Source organism: Babylonia areolata, chromosome 27 (assembly GCF_041734735.1).
Source record: "Babylonia areolata isolate BAREFJ2019XMU chromosome 27, ASM4173473v1, whole genome shotgun sequence".
Classification (NCBI taxonomy): Eukaryota; Metazoa; Mollusca; class Gastropoda; order Neogastropoda; family Buccinidae; genus Babylonia; species Babylonia areolata.
Window position 1 is genome coordinate 12080116 of NC_134902.1, and position 17384 is coordinate 12097499.

The 17384-nt window shown below is 42.0% G+C and overlaps 1 protein-coding gene across 1 annotated transcript; it reads left to right on the forward strand.

Moving 5' to 3' along the window:
• Positions 1–2228: 2228 nt before the first annotated feature.
• LOC143301009 (uncharacterized) lies at positions 2229–12758 on the forward strand. The gene is made up of 6 exons (XM_076614997.1): positions 2229–3348; positions 4391–4580; positions 5565–5699; positions 7187–7339; positions 8739–8936; positions 10836–12758. Exons 1-6 carry the CDS (start codon positions 2882–2884, stop codon positions 11277–11279), a joined length of 1587 nt encoding a protein of 528 aa, XP_076471112.1. The 5' UTR covers positions 2229–2881; the 3' UTR covers positions 11280–12758.
• Positions 12759–17384: the final 4626 nt, after the last annotated feature.

Sequence of the window (17384 nt, forward strand, 5' to 3'; positions counted from 1 at the left end):
AAGAAGAAGGCAAAGAAGAAGAAAAAGAAGAAGAAAATAAAGAAGAAGAAAGGAAGGAGGAGGAGGAGGAAGAAGAATTAGAAATTGATTCTTAAAATGGTTTAACCACTTGACTGTTGCTCGGACAAGTAGATATGATAAATACTATGCTCGTCGGGAAGAGCGGTCACCTCACTGAGTAAAGATGGACTTTACAGGTCAGGATATCAGTAATCTTTCATTATTTACATTTCGTCTCGCCGTCGGGCATGCATCATTTTTGTTGAGCAAAACCAGTCACACCACTTGAAAGTAAATAAAGTGCACTGCTTACACTTCAAAATCATTCCACATTGACCTCATTATTCAAGCGTTCAGCAGTCAAAGGGTTACAGTTGTGTAAATGTAAACTCATTCCACAAGGCCATCTTCCATAATCTGCCAGATACAAAAAGACTATGGTGGCCCTATTTCTTTCCTTACGAACTGTAGAGTAACTGTTACTGAGCTTGCACACCACATTGACAAGCTCACTGAAATTCATTTGATCGTTCACACACACACACACACACACACACACACACACACACACACACACACACACACCGTCCGCGAACGCACGCTCTCAAATACACTATCACAAATGCGTGTGCATACATGAAACTATGCAACTCTCTCTCTCTCTCTCTCTCTCTCTCTCTCTCTCTCTCTCTCTCTCTCTCTCTCTCTCTCTCTCTCTCTTGGTTCAATTAGTTGATCGCCCAGCTCACAGTTACGGCTGAAAAAAAAGTTGTGAAGTGGACTCAAGATGCCCAACATAAAGTTGGTCATTTTTACTGCCCATTCTAACGTGTTATTCTTTTGATGCCAGTGCACAGTAAGACTGGTCTCCCCCCCCCCCCCCCCCCCCCCCCCGAATCCCCCCCACCCCCAAGTACTATCTTGCGATGGTTTTCCCCGTCGGCCGCATTATCTAAGGTGGGTGTCGACATTGAAACCAAATGTAAAATAACTACATCTCTTTCTCACCCCCCCCCCCCCTCTCTCTCTCTCTCCGTCTTTGAAGGAACTTAAACTTGCGTTCATATCTAGAGAACTCACATAATTATTCTCACGCAGCCGCACGCACACACACATAAAACGCATGTGCATTCACGCCGTGTTGACCTGGGAGATCGGAAAAATCTGGAATCCGGGACCCTCAGACTGAAAGTCAGTCCAACGCTTTCGACGCCCGTCAGAGAGCCAGCAAGAGCCACCGTGAAGAGACGTGTGTGCGTGTGTGTGTCCCATGGTCATTCCAGCCCCATCGCGCGCGCGCGTGCGCGTGTGTGTGTGTGTGTGTGTGTGTGTGCGCGCGCGTGTGTGTTTGTGTGTGCGTGCGCCGCGTGCGGTCATACTGAGTCCCAGCCCCACTGATGCGGCCATCCCAGCACAATAGTCGCATCGCCATCCCGTCGCATCAAAATGAATTGTTTGATTGGGTGAAAGGAAGATGAAGTGACACAAATCCTTAACGGCTGAACATGTGCTGGAAGGTGCCCCGTTACGTACTGGCGTCAAATCTGAGTATTACTCAGTATTGAACTACTAGTCGCCAGCAACGCCCGTTATTTTTTGGATTTGAATACGTAAAACATTTTTTGGTTTCTTCCATGTGGAAAAGTTATAAATAATTCTTTGAATGATGGTCACATAAATTCTTCAAAGGAATAAATTGTTCTTCAGAAAGTACTAGAAAGTTAGATTGCACATCAACTGATAACGTTGTTGACACTTTGATTAAACGACTGTGTATTTTTCTCAGTACCGAATAGATTGAAAAGATTTAAAGATTTTTTTCTCATTCATGTTATTTCATTATTTACAAATATTGATGATACTAATACATTCATTTTACATCTTTTCAAAGATCGGTTGATTTTTTTTTCTAATTTAGATCAGTTTGAAAATGTGTACTGTGACACTGAAAACATACACAAAAAAGCATTTATTTTATTGATGAAATTCTTTGCCCTTATGTTTGTTTGTTTGTCGTGAGAAAAAGGTTTTCGCGTTGTGAAAATTGAATGTCCTCTTTGTTGTTGTTGTTGTTGTTTTTATTCATTGATAAACCGCCTTCGTTCTGTATCAAAACAACTTTGCAGTGTGTGGTTACCTTCTCTTGAGGCGAACACCATCTGAATCATCTCCCTTCGTCACTCGATTACCTGTTCTTGAGGCGAACACCAACTGCATTATCTCCCTTAGTTAACAACATTGCATCAACTCAAACACTCTGCAGGAAAGACCCAGAAACTTCTGAAAAAATCAAGACATCACGCAACCGCCTGTAATTTCTTAGCACTAATGAAAGTAGGACACGTGTTTGTTTTCGTTTCGCTAGGTAGACCTTGTGCTTAGTTTATAAGTTACAGTCGAGCTTATTCGTATCGCTGGACACCACAAACACAACTGAGAGTGAAAGTAGTTCCTGGTACATTGCAATGTCTGCTGTTTTGACATTGGTTACTGCAAATATCAAACGGAGAAGAGGAAGAAAAGATTTGCCCAGGACCGTGAACATAGTCAATAACTGATACTGTTTGAATGAGAAAGTATCTCGTGAGAATATCAAACACTGAAACAGTGGAAAGAAAAACAGCGAAGTCGTACGCATTGACGTCACCATGAGATACTGAAAACTATTTGATTTGTGAACTATAATCATTATTTACCCAAAATCTTTGTTCATCAGCAATAAAACTGGAAGATATCGTAACTCAGCAGCAACGAAGAAGACAGCTAGGAAAATTTCGGCAAGCAGTCCTAGAATTCAACCACGATCAAAAGAAAATAATAGCAATAATAAATAGATAATAAACGAACCGAAAAAACAAAACAAAAACATACACCATAAGCCATGGCTTTAGACGCGGGTGGAGGTTGTGAGGTGTGTGGCATCCTGATTCTGTCTGGGCATGTGTGCACAACGGAATGGAGGGAGTTGTGCAGGACCTGTCTGAATGCAGGCACAGGAACCCAAACTCCATGCGGTGCATGCTACTGCAAGCTCTGCGGAATTCTTATTGATCCCTTTGTGCAGCAACAGTCAATGTATCCAGGCTACTGTTCAGCTTGCACTGTTCAGGTAGAAGACATCAACAATGCTTCAGGATCATGTAGGTGTGATTTTTGCAGTAATCATTACAACATGTCACCACCCCCGGCACGCAGGTCTGTGAAGCCAAGCATACAAACCACTTCAGCAAAGCAAGCAAGTGCTAGAGAAGGAGGCAGCAGTTTCACTCAGAAGCTGGGTCCAGAAACTGGTTGTGACAGCCTGCGCGAAAACTTGGTGGAAGAAGAGCTGAGGAAGAAATGGGAGAGGTATGCAGCTTATAAGTTAGTGCAGTATGCCCCATGTATATAACAACAAATATAATGGAACAATATATATGTGTATATATATATATCACATTAAAGGTAGAACAGTCAACATTTAATATATTTATATACATGTCCATGTTGTTCAACATGTTGTAATGTTTAGCAAAAAAAACAGATAAAAAACAAAACGAATGTATGTCATTAGTCGTGTGTGTGTGTGTGTGTGTGTGTGTGTGTGTGTGCTGCACTGCCTGGCATCAATGTCTTCATGGCTTTTCTCTCCCTTGCCAAGCCACAGTCTTTTCTCTCTTTTTTTTTCTTTTCTTATTTTTTTACTTTTTAAAAATTCCTCTTCTCTCATCAGTCCATTTAACTGATCACAGAAAGGTATCATCAGTTTAACTATCAGTAAGGTAATTTACTGGGGGAGGTCATGCACTCTGCTGAAAAGTAATCTCAGTGGCAGTGTTCACAGTTGTCTGTTCTGGTTGAATGTATGCAGGAGACCACCACCTGCTTAGCTTCCTACCACTGTACCAGTTATAAAGACTGCTTTGTCACAGATCCAAAGTGATTGAACATCCTTGAGGACTAGAGACTTTGCATGTTGATTCCATGTTTGTGTGTATGTTTGTTTGTGTGTGTGTGTGTGTATGTGTGTGTGTGTGTGTGAAAAGAAAGACAAAATGTGCATATTTATGTGCACAGACGTGTGTTTGCATATGCATGTGTGTGTGTGTTTTTGAAAAAAAACCCTGAGAAATTGTATATGTGTGTGCGCATGTACGTGTGTGTGTGTGCATGTACATGTGTGTGTGTGTGTGTGTGTGCATGCGTGTGTATGTATATGTGTGTGTGTACATGTGTGTGTGTGTGTGTGTGTGTGTGTGAGACTATTCAGTTGTGACTGGGTATATATAGATATTCACACTGGACTGATGTACATGTGCGTGATGATGTGGGGGGTGAAGGCATGCCTGTTCTTTGAAAATTTCTTGTTATTTCAGAATCTGTATCCTTCATGCTTGACAACCTGTTGCAGGGAGCAGCTGGCCCTGAAAAAAAAGCTAGTGACTCGCGATTCAAGTAGAGTGAAAAAGATTCTTCAGGCTGTGAAATCAGGCAACTTCCCCGAGACCTTTTACATTGGAGGTGTGGACATTTCCTTCATCAAGGACAACAATGTTGATGCCTGTGCCGCACTGATTATCATCTCCTTCCCACACCTTGAGGTGAGTTGATTTAGTTATTGAATGATTGAAAAAAGGTCTGTGTTCTGGGAAGGGAATGAAGCTGAAATATCTGTCGCTGATCAACAAAGCTTATTGGGCAGGTGTGTGAATTCTAGATGGACAGACAAATAGCTGGAGAATGACACAAAAACAGAGACAAACAATGATCTCTATGTTCAGTTAACTTAGATTAAAAGCGGAACATCATATTAAAATATGATTTTTTGTGAGGGATGGGGGTTAAAGGATAGTTTGACTACTGTCTTACGATGCTCATTGTAAGTTTTTTTTGACAGATACTGTTGCTGAGTGATTAAAGATTTGGTTTTCTGTTCTGAGGGTCCTAGGTTTTTATCCTGATATCAGAGCATAGTGGTTTAGATGTGCAGATGTTTCCAATCTCCCGGGTGCCTTGATTCCTTTCATGTGTATATACACACACAGAAGGTAAAAAATCCTGTAATCCTTGTTAGCATTCAGTGGGTTATGGAAACACGAGCATACCCAGCTTGCACTCCCCTGAAAACCAGAGTATGGCTGCCTTTTGATGGCAGGGCACAAACAGTCATGCACATAAAATCCCACGAGTATACTTGTGAAACTGGGGGCTGAAGCCTGTGAGCACTGAAAGAAAGAAAAAAAGAATTTCCTCCTTTGTTTTTTTTTTCATCCGTGTATGGTGGTTGTTTTTTTTTCTTCTCTTTTTTCTTTTAGGAGAAATCAGTGGATGCCTAAAAGTTCTGCAAGTGAGCAGGATAGTTTCAGCATCCCTGGAAGGTTCTTTCTTTTTTTTTTTTTTTTTTGTCTTTCGTTTTTTGTTGTTGTTTTTTGTCTCTTTTTTTTTCTTTTTTTTTCTTTTTTTCCTTCCATCATCATTTTTCTCCTTTCTGTTGTCTTTTCTTTTTTTTTCTTCTTTTTTTTTTCTCCGTGTATAGTTGTTGTCGTTGTGTTCAAGTAAGAGTAACTGCAGCCCTGTGAACACAGGTGGTCTACCAACGCCTGGAGATGATCCAGTTGACGGCGCCTTACATCCCAGGCTTCCTGGCTTTCAGGGAAGTTGATTCACTCCTCCGTCTGTACAAAACCATGTTGAAGAACGCTCCACAGTACAAACCAGATGTGAGTCTTCTTTTTTTTCTTTTGTGTGTGTGTGTGTGTGTGTGTGTGTGTTTGTTTGTGTGTGTGTGTGCGTTAACTGACCTTTGACATATTGTTTTGCAGAGCAGTGGCTGTCAGTGCCAGTTGCTTTTTTTCTTGATATTATAGAAGTGGTACATATTTTTTTGACCACTTTTAAACCAAAGCAACAAAGTAAGAATGCCTGGAAGAAAAAGGCAAGGTGTGTGGGGAGAAGGGGTGGGTTTGGATGAATGTCATGGGGATCAGGCCACTGAAGCAGACATGGATGATGGGGCAGCAAACAAACAAACGAACAAAAACAAAACAAAAAACCCAAATTGTGGGAATTCCTGTTGTGTTGAAAATGCTGTCGTGGAAACCAACTTACCAACTATGTTTTTAAAACCCATTTGACTACCGAGTGCATTCCAAACCGCATGTAGGTGCTATTGTAGTCTGCTGGTAGATGTTGCATGTCAGTGCTGAAAGATGTAGCAGAAACTGCCTTAACCTGTATGGAAAAAAAAATTAGGCCATGAAAGCACACAGGAGTTGGAAAAGTTGATTTATGTTGGTTTCAATCTTGGTGTCAGAAAAACTCATATAGCTGCTTTAGTACGTAGTACATGTATGTATGTGTGATTGTAGTGTGTTCTTAGTGCTTATTATCAATGGTATTTGTAATTCTCTTTTTTTCCCTGTACATTAAAAAGAAAGACTTTGTACCTTTCCGAACACTGCTGTGTACAGACTATCTACCCTCTCCCAACACTTCTGTATACAGACTATGTACCCTTTACCAACACTTTTGTGGACAGACTATGTACCCTTTACCAACACGTTTGTGGACAGACTATGTACCATTTCCCAACACTTCTGTGGATAGACTATGTACCCTTTCCCACCACTTCTGTGTATATTTTATGTACTGTTTCCCAACACATTTGTAGACAGACTATGTACCATTTCCCAACACTGCTGTGTACTCGTACTAGTGCTAGTAAATAAAAAAAAACTTTTTTTTTAAATGATAGTAATCTTTTATTTCTATTACATCTTTCATTAAAATGCAATAATGCTCAATGCACATCACATGATATATAATATACATATAAAAAATCAAATTACAAGTAAAAATTGTCTGTGACAGGTATCCAAGCATGCTACAATGTACAGTCATCTCAACCACATCATGAACAACAACCATACATTAACCACATAATTGTGCACCCTCGCACGCACAGTCACACTTTCCCCTCAACACTTCTGTGTACAAGTTATGGTATATGAAAATGATTTTTTTTTTAACATAATAACAGTTTATTTCTATTGCATACAACAACGTACAGTTACCTCAACCACGTCATGAACAACAACCATACATCATCCACATAATCGTGCACCCACGCACTTACAGTCACACTATGCAACCCTTCCCCCCACCCCGCCCCAACACTTCTCTGTACGAGTGCGGGTTGTTGCCCCAGGTGATTTTTGTGGACGGGAACGGACGGCTGCACCCACGAGCCTTCGGCCTGGCCTGCCACCTGGGGGTGTTGCTGGACCTGCCGTGTGTGGGCGTGGCCAAGACTTTGATCCATGTGGATGGCATTGAAGACAATGCAGACCACAAGGCAAAGGTAGTCATGATAATGATGATTTGATTTATGCGCTCAGTTGTGCTTGTACATTGTAGTAAAAAAAAAAAAAAAAAAAAAAGTTTAAAGCTTGGTATCTGACTGAAGATAGGCACTATGTTAGTATCAATAACAATAAACAAATGACTCTGTGTTTGTAAAGCGCTTGGAGTTTGGTCTCTGACAGGAGATAGGTGCAACATAAGTATCAGGAATAATAAACAAATAACTCTATATAAGTATCAATAACAATAAACAAATGACTCTGTAAAGCACTTAGAGTTAGGTCTTTGACAGAAGATAGGTGCTATGTAAGTATCAATAATAATAAACAAATGAATCTGTAATTTGGTCTCTGAGAGAAAATAGGCGCTATATAAGTGTCAATGATAATAAACAAATTACTCTGTGTTTGTAAAGCACTTAGAGTTAGGTCTTTTACAGAAGACAGATGCTATATAAGAATCAATAATGACAAACAAATGACTCTGTAAAGGACTTAGAGATTGGCCTCTGACCCAAGATAGGTGCTATGTAATTATCAATAATAAACAAATGACTCTGTGTTTGTAAAGAGCTTAGAGTTCAGTCTCCTACGGAGGAAAGGTGCTATAATTATAAGTATCTGTTATATTAAACAAATGACTCTGTCATGTGCTTATAGTTTGGTCTCAGACCGAAGATAGGTGCTAAAGTATCAATAACAATATACAAATGACACTGTGTTTGTAAAGTGCTTGGAGTATGGTTTCTGTTCAAAGAGAAGCGTTACATAAGTATCAATGATACTAATGATAATAATACAGAGACACCAAATGTCACAATTTCATCGTATTTTGTTACGCTTGATCGCAATTTGTTCCGACGTTACGCCAACGTCAAAATTGTTCCGACACTTTCATTTTCAACTACATAGCATGGTCACATGCCTTCTTAAGATTACCCAGACACTCTAGACCTATCGATGACGAAGCCAGGGCAGTCACTACTAACCTTGGCCCCATGTGATGATGCTCAGCTAATCACATGCCTGTTTACATTGAAACAACATTGAGTGGACCAGTCAGCTTAATCACAGAAGTTACACCATCTTGCAGGCAAGTCCAAGTGTTTGTATACCTTGTAGATGAAATGTATGTTTGCTGATGTGGTTCCTACCAAATTCAGAATGTTCCTAGCAAATTTCCTGTTCCTACAAACACTTGACAGGGGTTGGCATCTCTGATAACGATAATGATTATCATTGTTATAATAATGATACTAATGATAATCTCTGGTAATAATAATAAATAATTATTATTATAATAGTGATAATAATAACAATGGTAATAAAATAATATTTATCATGATAATGATATGAATGATAACAATGATAATGGCGCTCGGTCATTCTGCGCTTCAGAAGCAGGGTCTGAAGAGCGATGGTGACACCTTCCCCCTGACAACCAGCAGTGGCGACACTCTGGGAATGGCTCTTCGAGCCACACGCTCCGCCCCCAACCCCATCTATGTGTCGCTGGGCCACAAGATCAGTCTGCAGTCCGCTGTCGCCCTGGTTCACAGGTGCTGCAAGTACAGGATCCCCGAGCCCACTCGATTTGTAAGCCTGCTTGTCTCTGCATCTTTGATTGATTTTCTTTTTTCTTTTCTTTTTTTTTTTTTTTTTTTTTTTACTTATCTATTTTCTATTTTATTTCATTAAAAACAATTTCTAAATACTTATCTATTTTCTATTTTATCTATTTTCTTTTCTTTCTTTCTTTTTTTGCTGTCCCATCATCTGCATTGCAGTGGCATTACTTCCACGCCACTCATTCTGAGCCCCCCCCCCCCCCCCCCCCGCCCCCCGCCCCCATCCCCACCCCATGTACACAGCCACACCTGGGTTTGTCTGTCACTGTCGCAGTGTGGGCAGTCGGCAACAGGGAATCATCAATGTTTGATCGTCAGGAGGCCCACACACCAGAGGAGACCCTGCACTGCTGCTGAGTCACGTCAGTGGTGTTCAGTAGTGGCAGTTCTGATTTGGCGTACTCAGGACACCACCTACGAAACCCCCTAGTGACGACAGTAATAGGAGACTGAGTGAACGTCGCCCCTTGAGTGGAGACTGCCACCAGGTCCCTCCATCAACTGTCCCCCATGAATCTGCTGACACTGGAGAACTTGACAGGACTGACCCCAAGCACGGAAGTGGAGCGGGATCAAACTGAGGTCACCATGAGAGCAGGACATGAAAGGCCCCACAATCTGGGCCATTTTTCCTTATTGTTGAGGAAGGTGGAGGATGCTGATGTTGTTGCTACAGAGGTTCTTTTAGGTTTGGGACTACATGACAAGGCTGTACTCTATGCTTCCTGTCATAGTGATATCTCAGCGTTAACCAGGTCTGAGAGTGACAGACTCTTGCAGTGTTGGTACAGGAAATTTGAGCAACACACCCAAAGACACATCCATGAAGTGGATGATACTTGACTCACAGTCTTTCCATTTAAGCCAGTAGCACACTCAACTCTGGGTAGGAGACGGCTGCAAGCTGAAAATTCCACCTCCTTCGGGAATCGAACCTGTTCTCCCAGGTGTCCGTCTGTGATGCTAACCACTTCGCCTCGGCAGCTGGTTTTGATTAACTTATTGTCAGTCATTCGGGGGAGACAATAAACTGAGGTCCCTTATGCAGCATGCACTTGGCACATGTAAAAGAACGCACTGCAACAAGAGGGATGCCCCTGACATAATTATGTTGAAAATCCACTTGGATAGGAAAACAAATACACTTGCAGGCAGAAAGAGAAGAGGGTGGTGCTCTCAGTGTAGCAACATGCTCTCCCTGGGGAGAGCAGTCCAGATTTCACACAGAGAAATCTGTTGTGACAAAAGAACAACACAACACAACACAACATGCTTGTTTCATTCATTGTATGCACCTGCAAGGCTGGTTTTCAGCTTCAGACTACTTTCAGACAGGATTTGGATTGTTCAGCTCGTGTAATTTTCAGGCCTACTTGTCTGACTTTAGTTGTTGTTTTGTTGTTGTTTGAGGAAGGTGGCAGAATGGTTAAGACACTCAGCTGCCAGTATAGAGAGTCTGTTAGGCTGTGGGTTCGAATCCTACTCTCGTCCTTTCTCCCAAGTTTGACTGGAAAATCAAACTGAGCGTCTAGTCTTTCAGATGAGATGATAAACCGATGTCCCATGTGCAGCATGCACTTAGGGCACTGAAAAAGAACCCATGGCAATGAGAGTGTTGTCCTCTGGCAAAATTCTGTAGTAGAAATCCACTCTGATAGGTACACAAATATATAAGCATGTGCTTAAGGCCTGACTTATGCTGCTGGTCAGGCATCTGCTTAGCAGATGCGGTGTAGTGTATATGGATTTGTCCGAAAGCTGTGACAGCTCCTTGAGAAACTGAAACTGTTGTTGTTGTTTCTGTTGTTTTCTGACACAAACCACTTTCTAACTTGCTCTGTCACTGCGTACTGATGTTCTGTTCCAGGCGGACCTGTACTCAAGACAGTACCTGGCCGACAAGAAGCGGGACCCTGTGGAGGTGATTGTCAGTGACTGGGGTACGTGCCATGAAGTGAATGACAAGGGGGCGGACCCTTCAGCCAGTGACTGGGGGGTGGACCAGGATGCGCACCCTTCAGCCAGTGACTGGGGGGTGGACCAGGATGCGCTCCCTTCACCCAGTGACTGGGGGGTGGACCAGGATGCGCACCCTTCAGCCAGTGACTGGGGGGTGGACCAGGATGCGCTCCCTTCACCCAGTGACTGGGGGGTGGACCAGGATGCGCACCCTTCACCCAGTGACTGGGGGGTGGACCAGGATGCGCACCCTTCAGCCAGTGACTGGGGGGTGGACCAGGATGCGCTCCCTTCACCCAGTGACTGGGGGGTGGGCTGGGAGATGAACGCTTTGCCTGATGGGTGGGATTGAGGGTCATCCTGTCTGCGGACAGGATACAGATTCTAAGATAACAAATTTTCAAAGAACAGGCATGCCTTCAAACCCCACATCATCATGCTGGCGTACATCAGTCCAGTGTGAATATCTGTATACCCAGTCACAATTGAATATGGCTCTGAACTTGTGCAGCAAGTTCGGTTCAGGGAGCTGTCTTTTCTGTCTGTCTGTCTGTCTGTATGTATGTGAGGCATTTTGCTGGGAGGTGTTATTTATTATGAATGGGCACAGTAGCCAAGTAGTCAAAGCATTAGACTTTCAGTCTGATGGTCCCGGGTTAAAATCTCGGTCACGGGCACAATAGCCGAGTGGTTAAAGCATTGGCGTTGACGTCTTGTGGGTAAAAGATGGAGATTTTTCTGCAGTCTCCCAGGTCAACATATGTGCAGACCTGCTACTGGTGCCTGAACCCCTGTCATGTGTATACACACGTCTAAGATCAAATACACACGTTAAAGATCCTGTAATCCATGTCAGCATTCGGTGGGTTATGGAAACAAGAACATACCCAGCATGCACACCCCCGAAAACAGAGTTTGGCTGCTTACATGGTGGAGTAATAAACAAAACAGTCATACACGCAAAATGTTACATGTCTGTCTGAGTGTGAATGTGTGCATGCCTGAAACCTGACTGAATAACACATGAAATGAATAATGAGCGCCCAGTGGCAGCCATCAGTTGGCTCTACCCAGGTAGGCAGCCTGTTGTGTAAATGAGCCCGAGTTTGTACAGTGCTTGGAGCTTGGCCTCTGACCAAGGATAGGTGCTATAAGTATCCATATTATTCATTCATTCATGGTACTTGCTGTGTGTGTGTGTGTGAGAGAGAGAGAAGATTTATGTCCTTCAGTCTGTTTACCAGTCTGTTTGTGTGTCTGACTGTTTGCACAAGTGTGTGTGTTTGTGTTTACCTCTCTGTGTGTCTGTGTTTGGATCTGCACACAGTCTGTGTTTGTCTTTGAACAAAGAGCTTGCGCTTTTTGAAGCAAAAACGAAATATCTAAGATATTTGGCAGTTTTGGACATGTTCAGATGTTTGGCAGTTCTTGACATGTATGCATATGAATATGCATGCACATCTTTTTTGCAGCATATTAATTGTTCTTATCTATGAAATGATAAAATGAAATCTAGCACAATGTGATGCAAATATATGTTGATAAAGAGTGCCTTGTGATACTAAAGATTTTGTGATAAAACCTGAAAGGAATTCTGTTACACACTCCAGAAATGTTTTATGCTGTATTGAAATAATTCAAGAGGAAAAGTGATTGAGACACATGCACTTTGTTTATTATTGCTTGTGGAAAGTACTTACTCTGCAATGCGTACATTGCAGTCTTAACCAAGTCACAAGTGTCTTTTTTGATAATACTGTGCATCTGTAAGTTAGTTGTGTTTGGGTATTGTCACTGGATATAATTATGTCCAGTTTTCTCTGCCGTTTGGGGAGGATGATGAAGGGGGGGTGGGGGGGGTGAAGGGGATGGTTTTTTTTGTTTGTTTTTTGGGTTTTTTTCCCCATTTTTAAAATTTATTTGTTTACATGTTGTTTTTTTATTTGGGGGTGGGGTATAATTAAACTTAGGTGACACATTTTCTGTCCCTTTGTGGTGTGCTGGGCTCAGGGCCAAACTGAATGGAACTGAGTTAGTTCCCTGGAGCAGTAGCTGAGCAGTAAGCAGTATTCTGTTGTGTAATGTGTGTGTTTGTGTGGATGTGTCTGTGCAGTGAGCGTCGTGTGGGTGCAAGGAGTGGGTCACACATCCTGAGCACCAATGGTTGCCTATGATATTACACTCCTATATCTAATAAGTAGGATCCATGACATGCAGACAAAAATCTGCTGATGCATTCTTGGAATTGACCTTGAACATTTTCTTTGTAATGCGTATGTTTCTGACAGCAAATCTGTGTCAGATATTTTTGTGTGTTTGTTAAGAATGAACAAATCCTAACAAATCTGATAGAAATGAGCTTAACTGTGATACACATGTATGTTGAATGAGGCCTTGTCATTCTGGTGTTTCATGGCAGCATTGTATTAACTACCGTGAGGCCTAGTTATTTAGTTGGGGAGCGTATCGTTGTGCCGTCGACCCGTTGTGCCGACCCGTTTACGGATTGTCTTTTGTCACAAAAAAGACAAAACAAGATGGGCAAGCCATACTAATAATCTCCCTTTTTATTTGACATTTGGGTCACAGTAACGTCACAAATGGCGCAACTGGGTCCAAACGTATGCATTCGCGAATCCTCATAGGCTACGACCTTTGTTTCAAATTTCGTAAAGATCGGTTCATAAACAGCTGAGAAAAGCTTGTTTGCGTAGAGAACTGCGCATTCTAAAAATAGAACATGATTTACGTCATCGTGAGCTTATTACTTATACCGTTTATAGTCCCTAGTATAATGAACACGTAACTGAAATTTGGAGGAAATCCGTTGATAAACAGCGGAGATATTAGTGATCAAAATTTTGGCAATTTGCGCCACTGTGACGTCACAAATGGCGCAAATGGGTCTCAACTCATACATTCGGTAGACATCATAGCCCCCGAGCTTTGGTCCAAATTTTACTAAGATTGGTTCATAAACAGCCGAGAAAAGCTTGTTCAAAAATCATCGAATAGCGGGACGGCGGCATAACGGGTCGGCGGCATAGCGGGACGGCGGTATAACGGGTACCCCCCATTTAGTTGTATATGTTTGAAAAGAAAAGAAATATGTTTGTGCAGTGTATATTTTTTGTATATTGATTTTGTATTTTTAAAGGTGATGTTCATCAGGTTCCTATATATTATTTTCATTTAACTCTCTCTGGCCTTGCATTCCTGATCAGAATGTTGCATCAACCAACGCTATCTTACAAGCATTCCAGATCAGGAATTGGAAATGAAGAGATTTCTTAATCTATGGAATAGCACCATTCAAATGTTATAAGCTAATGATAGCTCTTTTGGACTATTTCTTTGTCAAAAACAACTAATCATATATTTTACCTCACCCTCAGGATCTCATTGATTGTCATAAACCAAGCACTCTTCAAACACAAAGCGCACAAACAAGCTGGAACATGAATGTAGCAAACTTTATGCTTTGACACCAGCAAACTCAGTGTATTACTCAACAGTTTTTAAAATTTCATTAAGGTTTTTTTTCTTCTTTTTTTCTCCCTAACAATAGGTGAAAAGCAAGGGAGAAAACTGGTCGGACCAAATGAATTTTTTTTAAAGTTTTAACTTTTATTTGATATTGTGTCTCTTTAAAAATATAGTATTGAAATCATGCCATTTTAAAATCATGTTCTTACCAAAAGTGCAAGTAGGAACTGTGCATTGAAAAGTAAAATGAAAGACAAAAAATAAAATTCATGTTTGTTGCAGCTGGGGTGCATTTTTTGTTGTTGTTGGTGGTGGTGGTGTGTGTGTGTGTGTGCCTTCTTGTTTTTCTCTGTTATTTACTGTCTTGTCTCTGTCTATTTGTCTGTGGCTGTCTCTCTGTCTGTCTGAGGAGGGTGGCACACTGCCAATACAGTGTCTTTGAGGGTCTGGGTTCGAATCCTGGTCTAGCCTTTTCTCCCAAATTTGACTGGAAAATTAAACTGAGCATCTAGTCATTCAGATGAGACGATAAACCAAAATCCCATGTGCAGCATGCACTTGGTGCAGGGGAAAAGAATCCAGGGCAACTTAAGTGTTTAGACTCTGACAAAATTTGGTGGAAGAAACCCACCCTGATCAGTATGTGAATGTACATGCATGCACTCAAGGCCTGACTCACTCACTGGGTTCTGCTGCTGGTAAAGAATCTGCCTAGCAGTGTTGTGTAGAGCAAACGGATTCGTCTGAATGAAATAACACCTTGAGAAACTGATACTGTCTCTGTCTCACTTTCTCTGTCTCTCTCTCTGTCTCAGTCTCTCTCTCTCTCTCTCTCTCTCTCTCTCTCTCTTTATTTATCAATGAATCCCCCTTCAGTAAGGGGCTCTGGCCTTATCTGAATAAAACGTTCGTTCGTTCGTTCGTTCGTTCGTTCTCTCTCTCTCAAAAGGTACTGAGCAAAGGGAGAGTGAAACAACAAGAAAAAAATGTCCAGGACACTATCACCAGTACCAGACAAGAAAGTAAAACAGCCATTCTTTCTACCTTCACTTCTATGTGTATTAAGTGAATACAAACCAGTGCTGTTCATGCTTTTCCCTTCTTTTTTTATAATCTTTTTTTTTCCATGTATTTCTTGAATTGTTTTGCATTGTTGATCCTGTGTCCTGCATACAGTACTTGTATTTCACTTTGAAATTGTCAGCATGATCAGTTGTATTGGGTCATATGCTCTGTACATTGAAAATTATCGAGTTCTTGAGATCTCTCTCTCTCTGTGTCTATCTCTCGTACACAATTCTTCTGTATTCTTATATAAGGCATTCAAATAAAGAGAAATTGTTACTTCATGAAACAGTCATAATGTACTTTTTGTTGTCTATCTAGTTACAAGGATATAATGCATGGTTTGTTGTCTATATTAATGCTTATTTGTTTATGTGTTTTCATTGAATTGTATTGTGTTTACGTATACCCCCTTCACTAGGGGCTGTGGCCTGATTGTAAATAAACCATTCCAGTTCATTTCCAGTTCTCTCTCTCTCTCTCTCCTTTGGCTTTATTCACTTGTTTACAACTATTCAGAACTTTTTGCACATTATTCACACTCCTGTTTGTTTGGTTTTTGTGTTTGTTTGTTTTGTTTTTTTGTTTGTTTGTTTCGGTTTTTTTATGTTGTTTGTGTGTGTTTATGTGTGTGCGCTGTTTTTGTTTTTGTTTTCTTGCAATTCTCTGTCTCGGACTGCAGGTGTGTCTCTGAAACAATCTGTTGACTGCCGATCCGGAAGTGACACTCTTGTGGTCAGGATCAGGAACTCAGAGAAAAGACGATGTCTACATGGCTTTGGGGGCGAAGCATTTTTTAAAGAGAGGAAAGAAAAACAAAAGAAAAAGTGCACCAAACTTCAGGTCAGTCTTGTTACATGTTAGATATGGTTAAGATGTTTAAAAGGGGTGGGGGGGAGGAGGGTAAGGAGGAAAGTGTTGCATTATTTTGGGGGAGGGGGTTGGGAGCGGGAGCAGTGGTAGGGGGGAAAAAGAAAAAGTGTTTTGAATGTAGACACCAACATTGTGTGTGTGTGGAGGATTGCAAATCGTTTCCCAAAGGGACATCACTCTGCTTTCTTGACACTGCCGCAAAAAGGTGTTATTTCCTTTCTGTCGCCTTTCCCTCTCTCTCTCTCTCTTTCTGATTCTCTCTCTCTCTCTCTCTCTCTCTCTCTCTCTCTCTCTCTCTCTCTCTCTCCCCCCTCTCTCTCTCTCTTATGGACAGGTTAGATTAATACTGACCAACAAAATGTCAGTGAGAGATGGAAAACACACACACACACACACACACACACCGTGACACTGGCACACCGGCACACACACACACAAGCCTCCAACCGTGTGGGCTTTCGGTTCTATCTATAGTTTCAGTTTCAGTTTCAGTTTGCACAGACAGAAAGACACACACACACACAGAGACAGAGATGCCGCAGCAGCCATGCCGTCACAGCTGACAAAACCACACAACGAGAGAAGAAAAGTTAATACCACCATTCCATGGCCTCCCACCCCCTTCCCAATATTTCTTTGATTTAACCTTACCCACACATCTCCCCACGCCCCCACCCCCCAACCACCACCACCCCCACCCCTTCCCCCACAGGCTACTTACCACCCTTGTCCTGTCTTTTTTCAAATCCTCCTCCACCCCCACCACCCCATTCTACCCCCCCTGCCCCCGCTCCATACACATACCCTTGTTAGTGTTTGTTGTTTGGTTGTTGTTGTTTTGTTGGTTTGGTTTTGTTTTTGTTTTTTTGGGGGGGAGGGGGGGGGGGCGTCGTTTGGAAAATAAAGTTCTCACTTTTAACCACCACCATCACCGCTACCGACTCTCCACCCCCATCACTCCCCCCCCCCCCCCCCCCCCAACCATTCCCTTATCCCTACCGCCCTCGATTCCTATACCTCCTCCACCCACCGA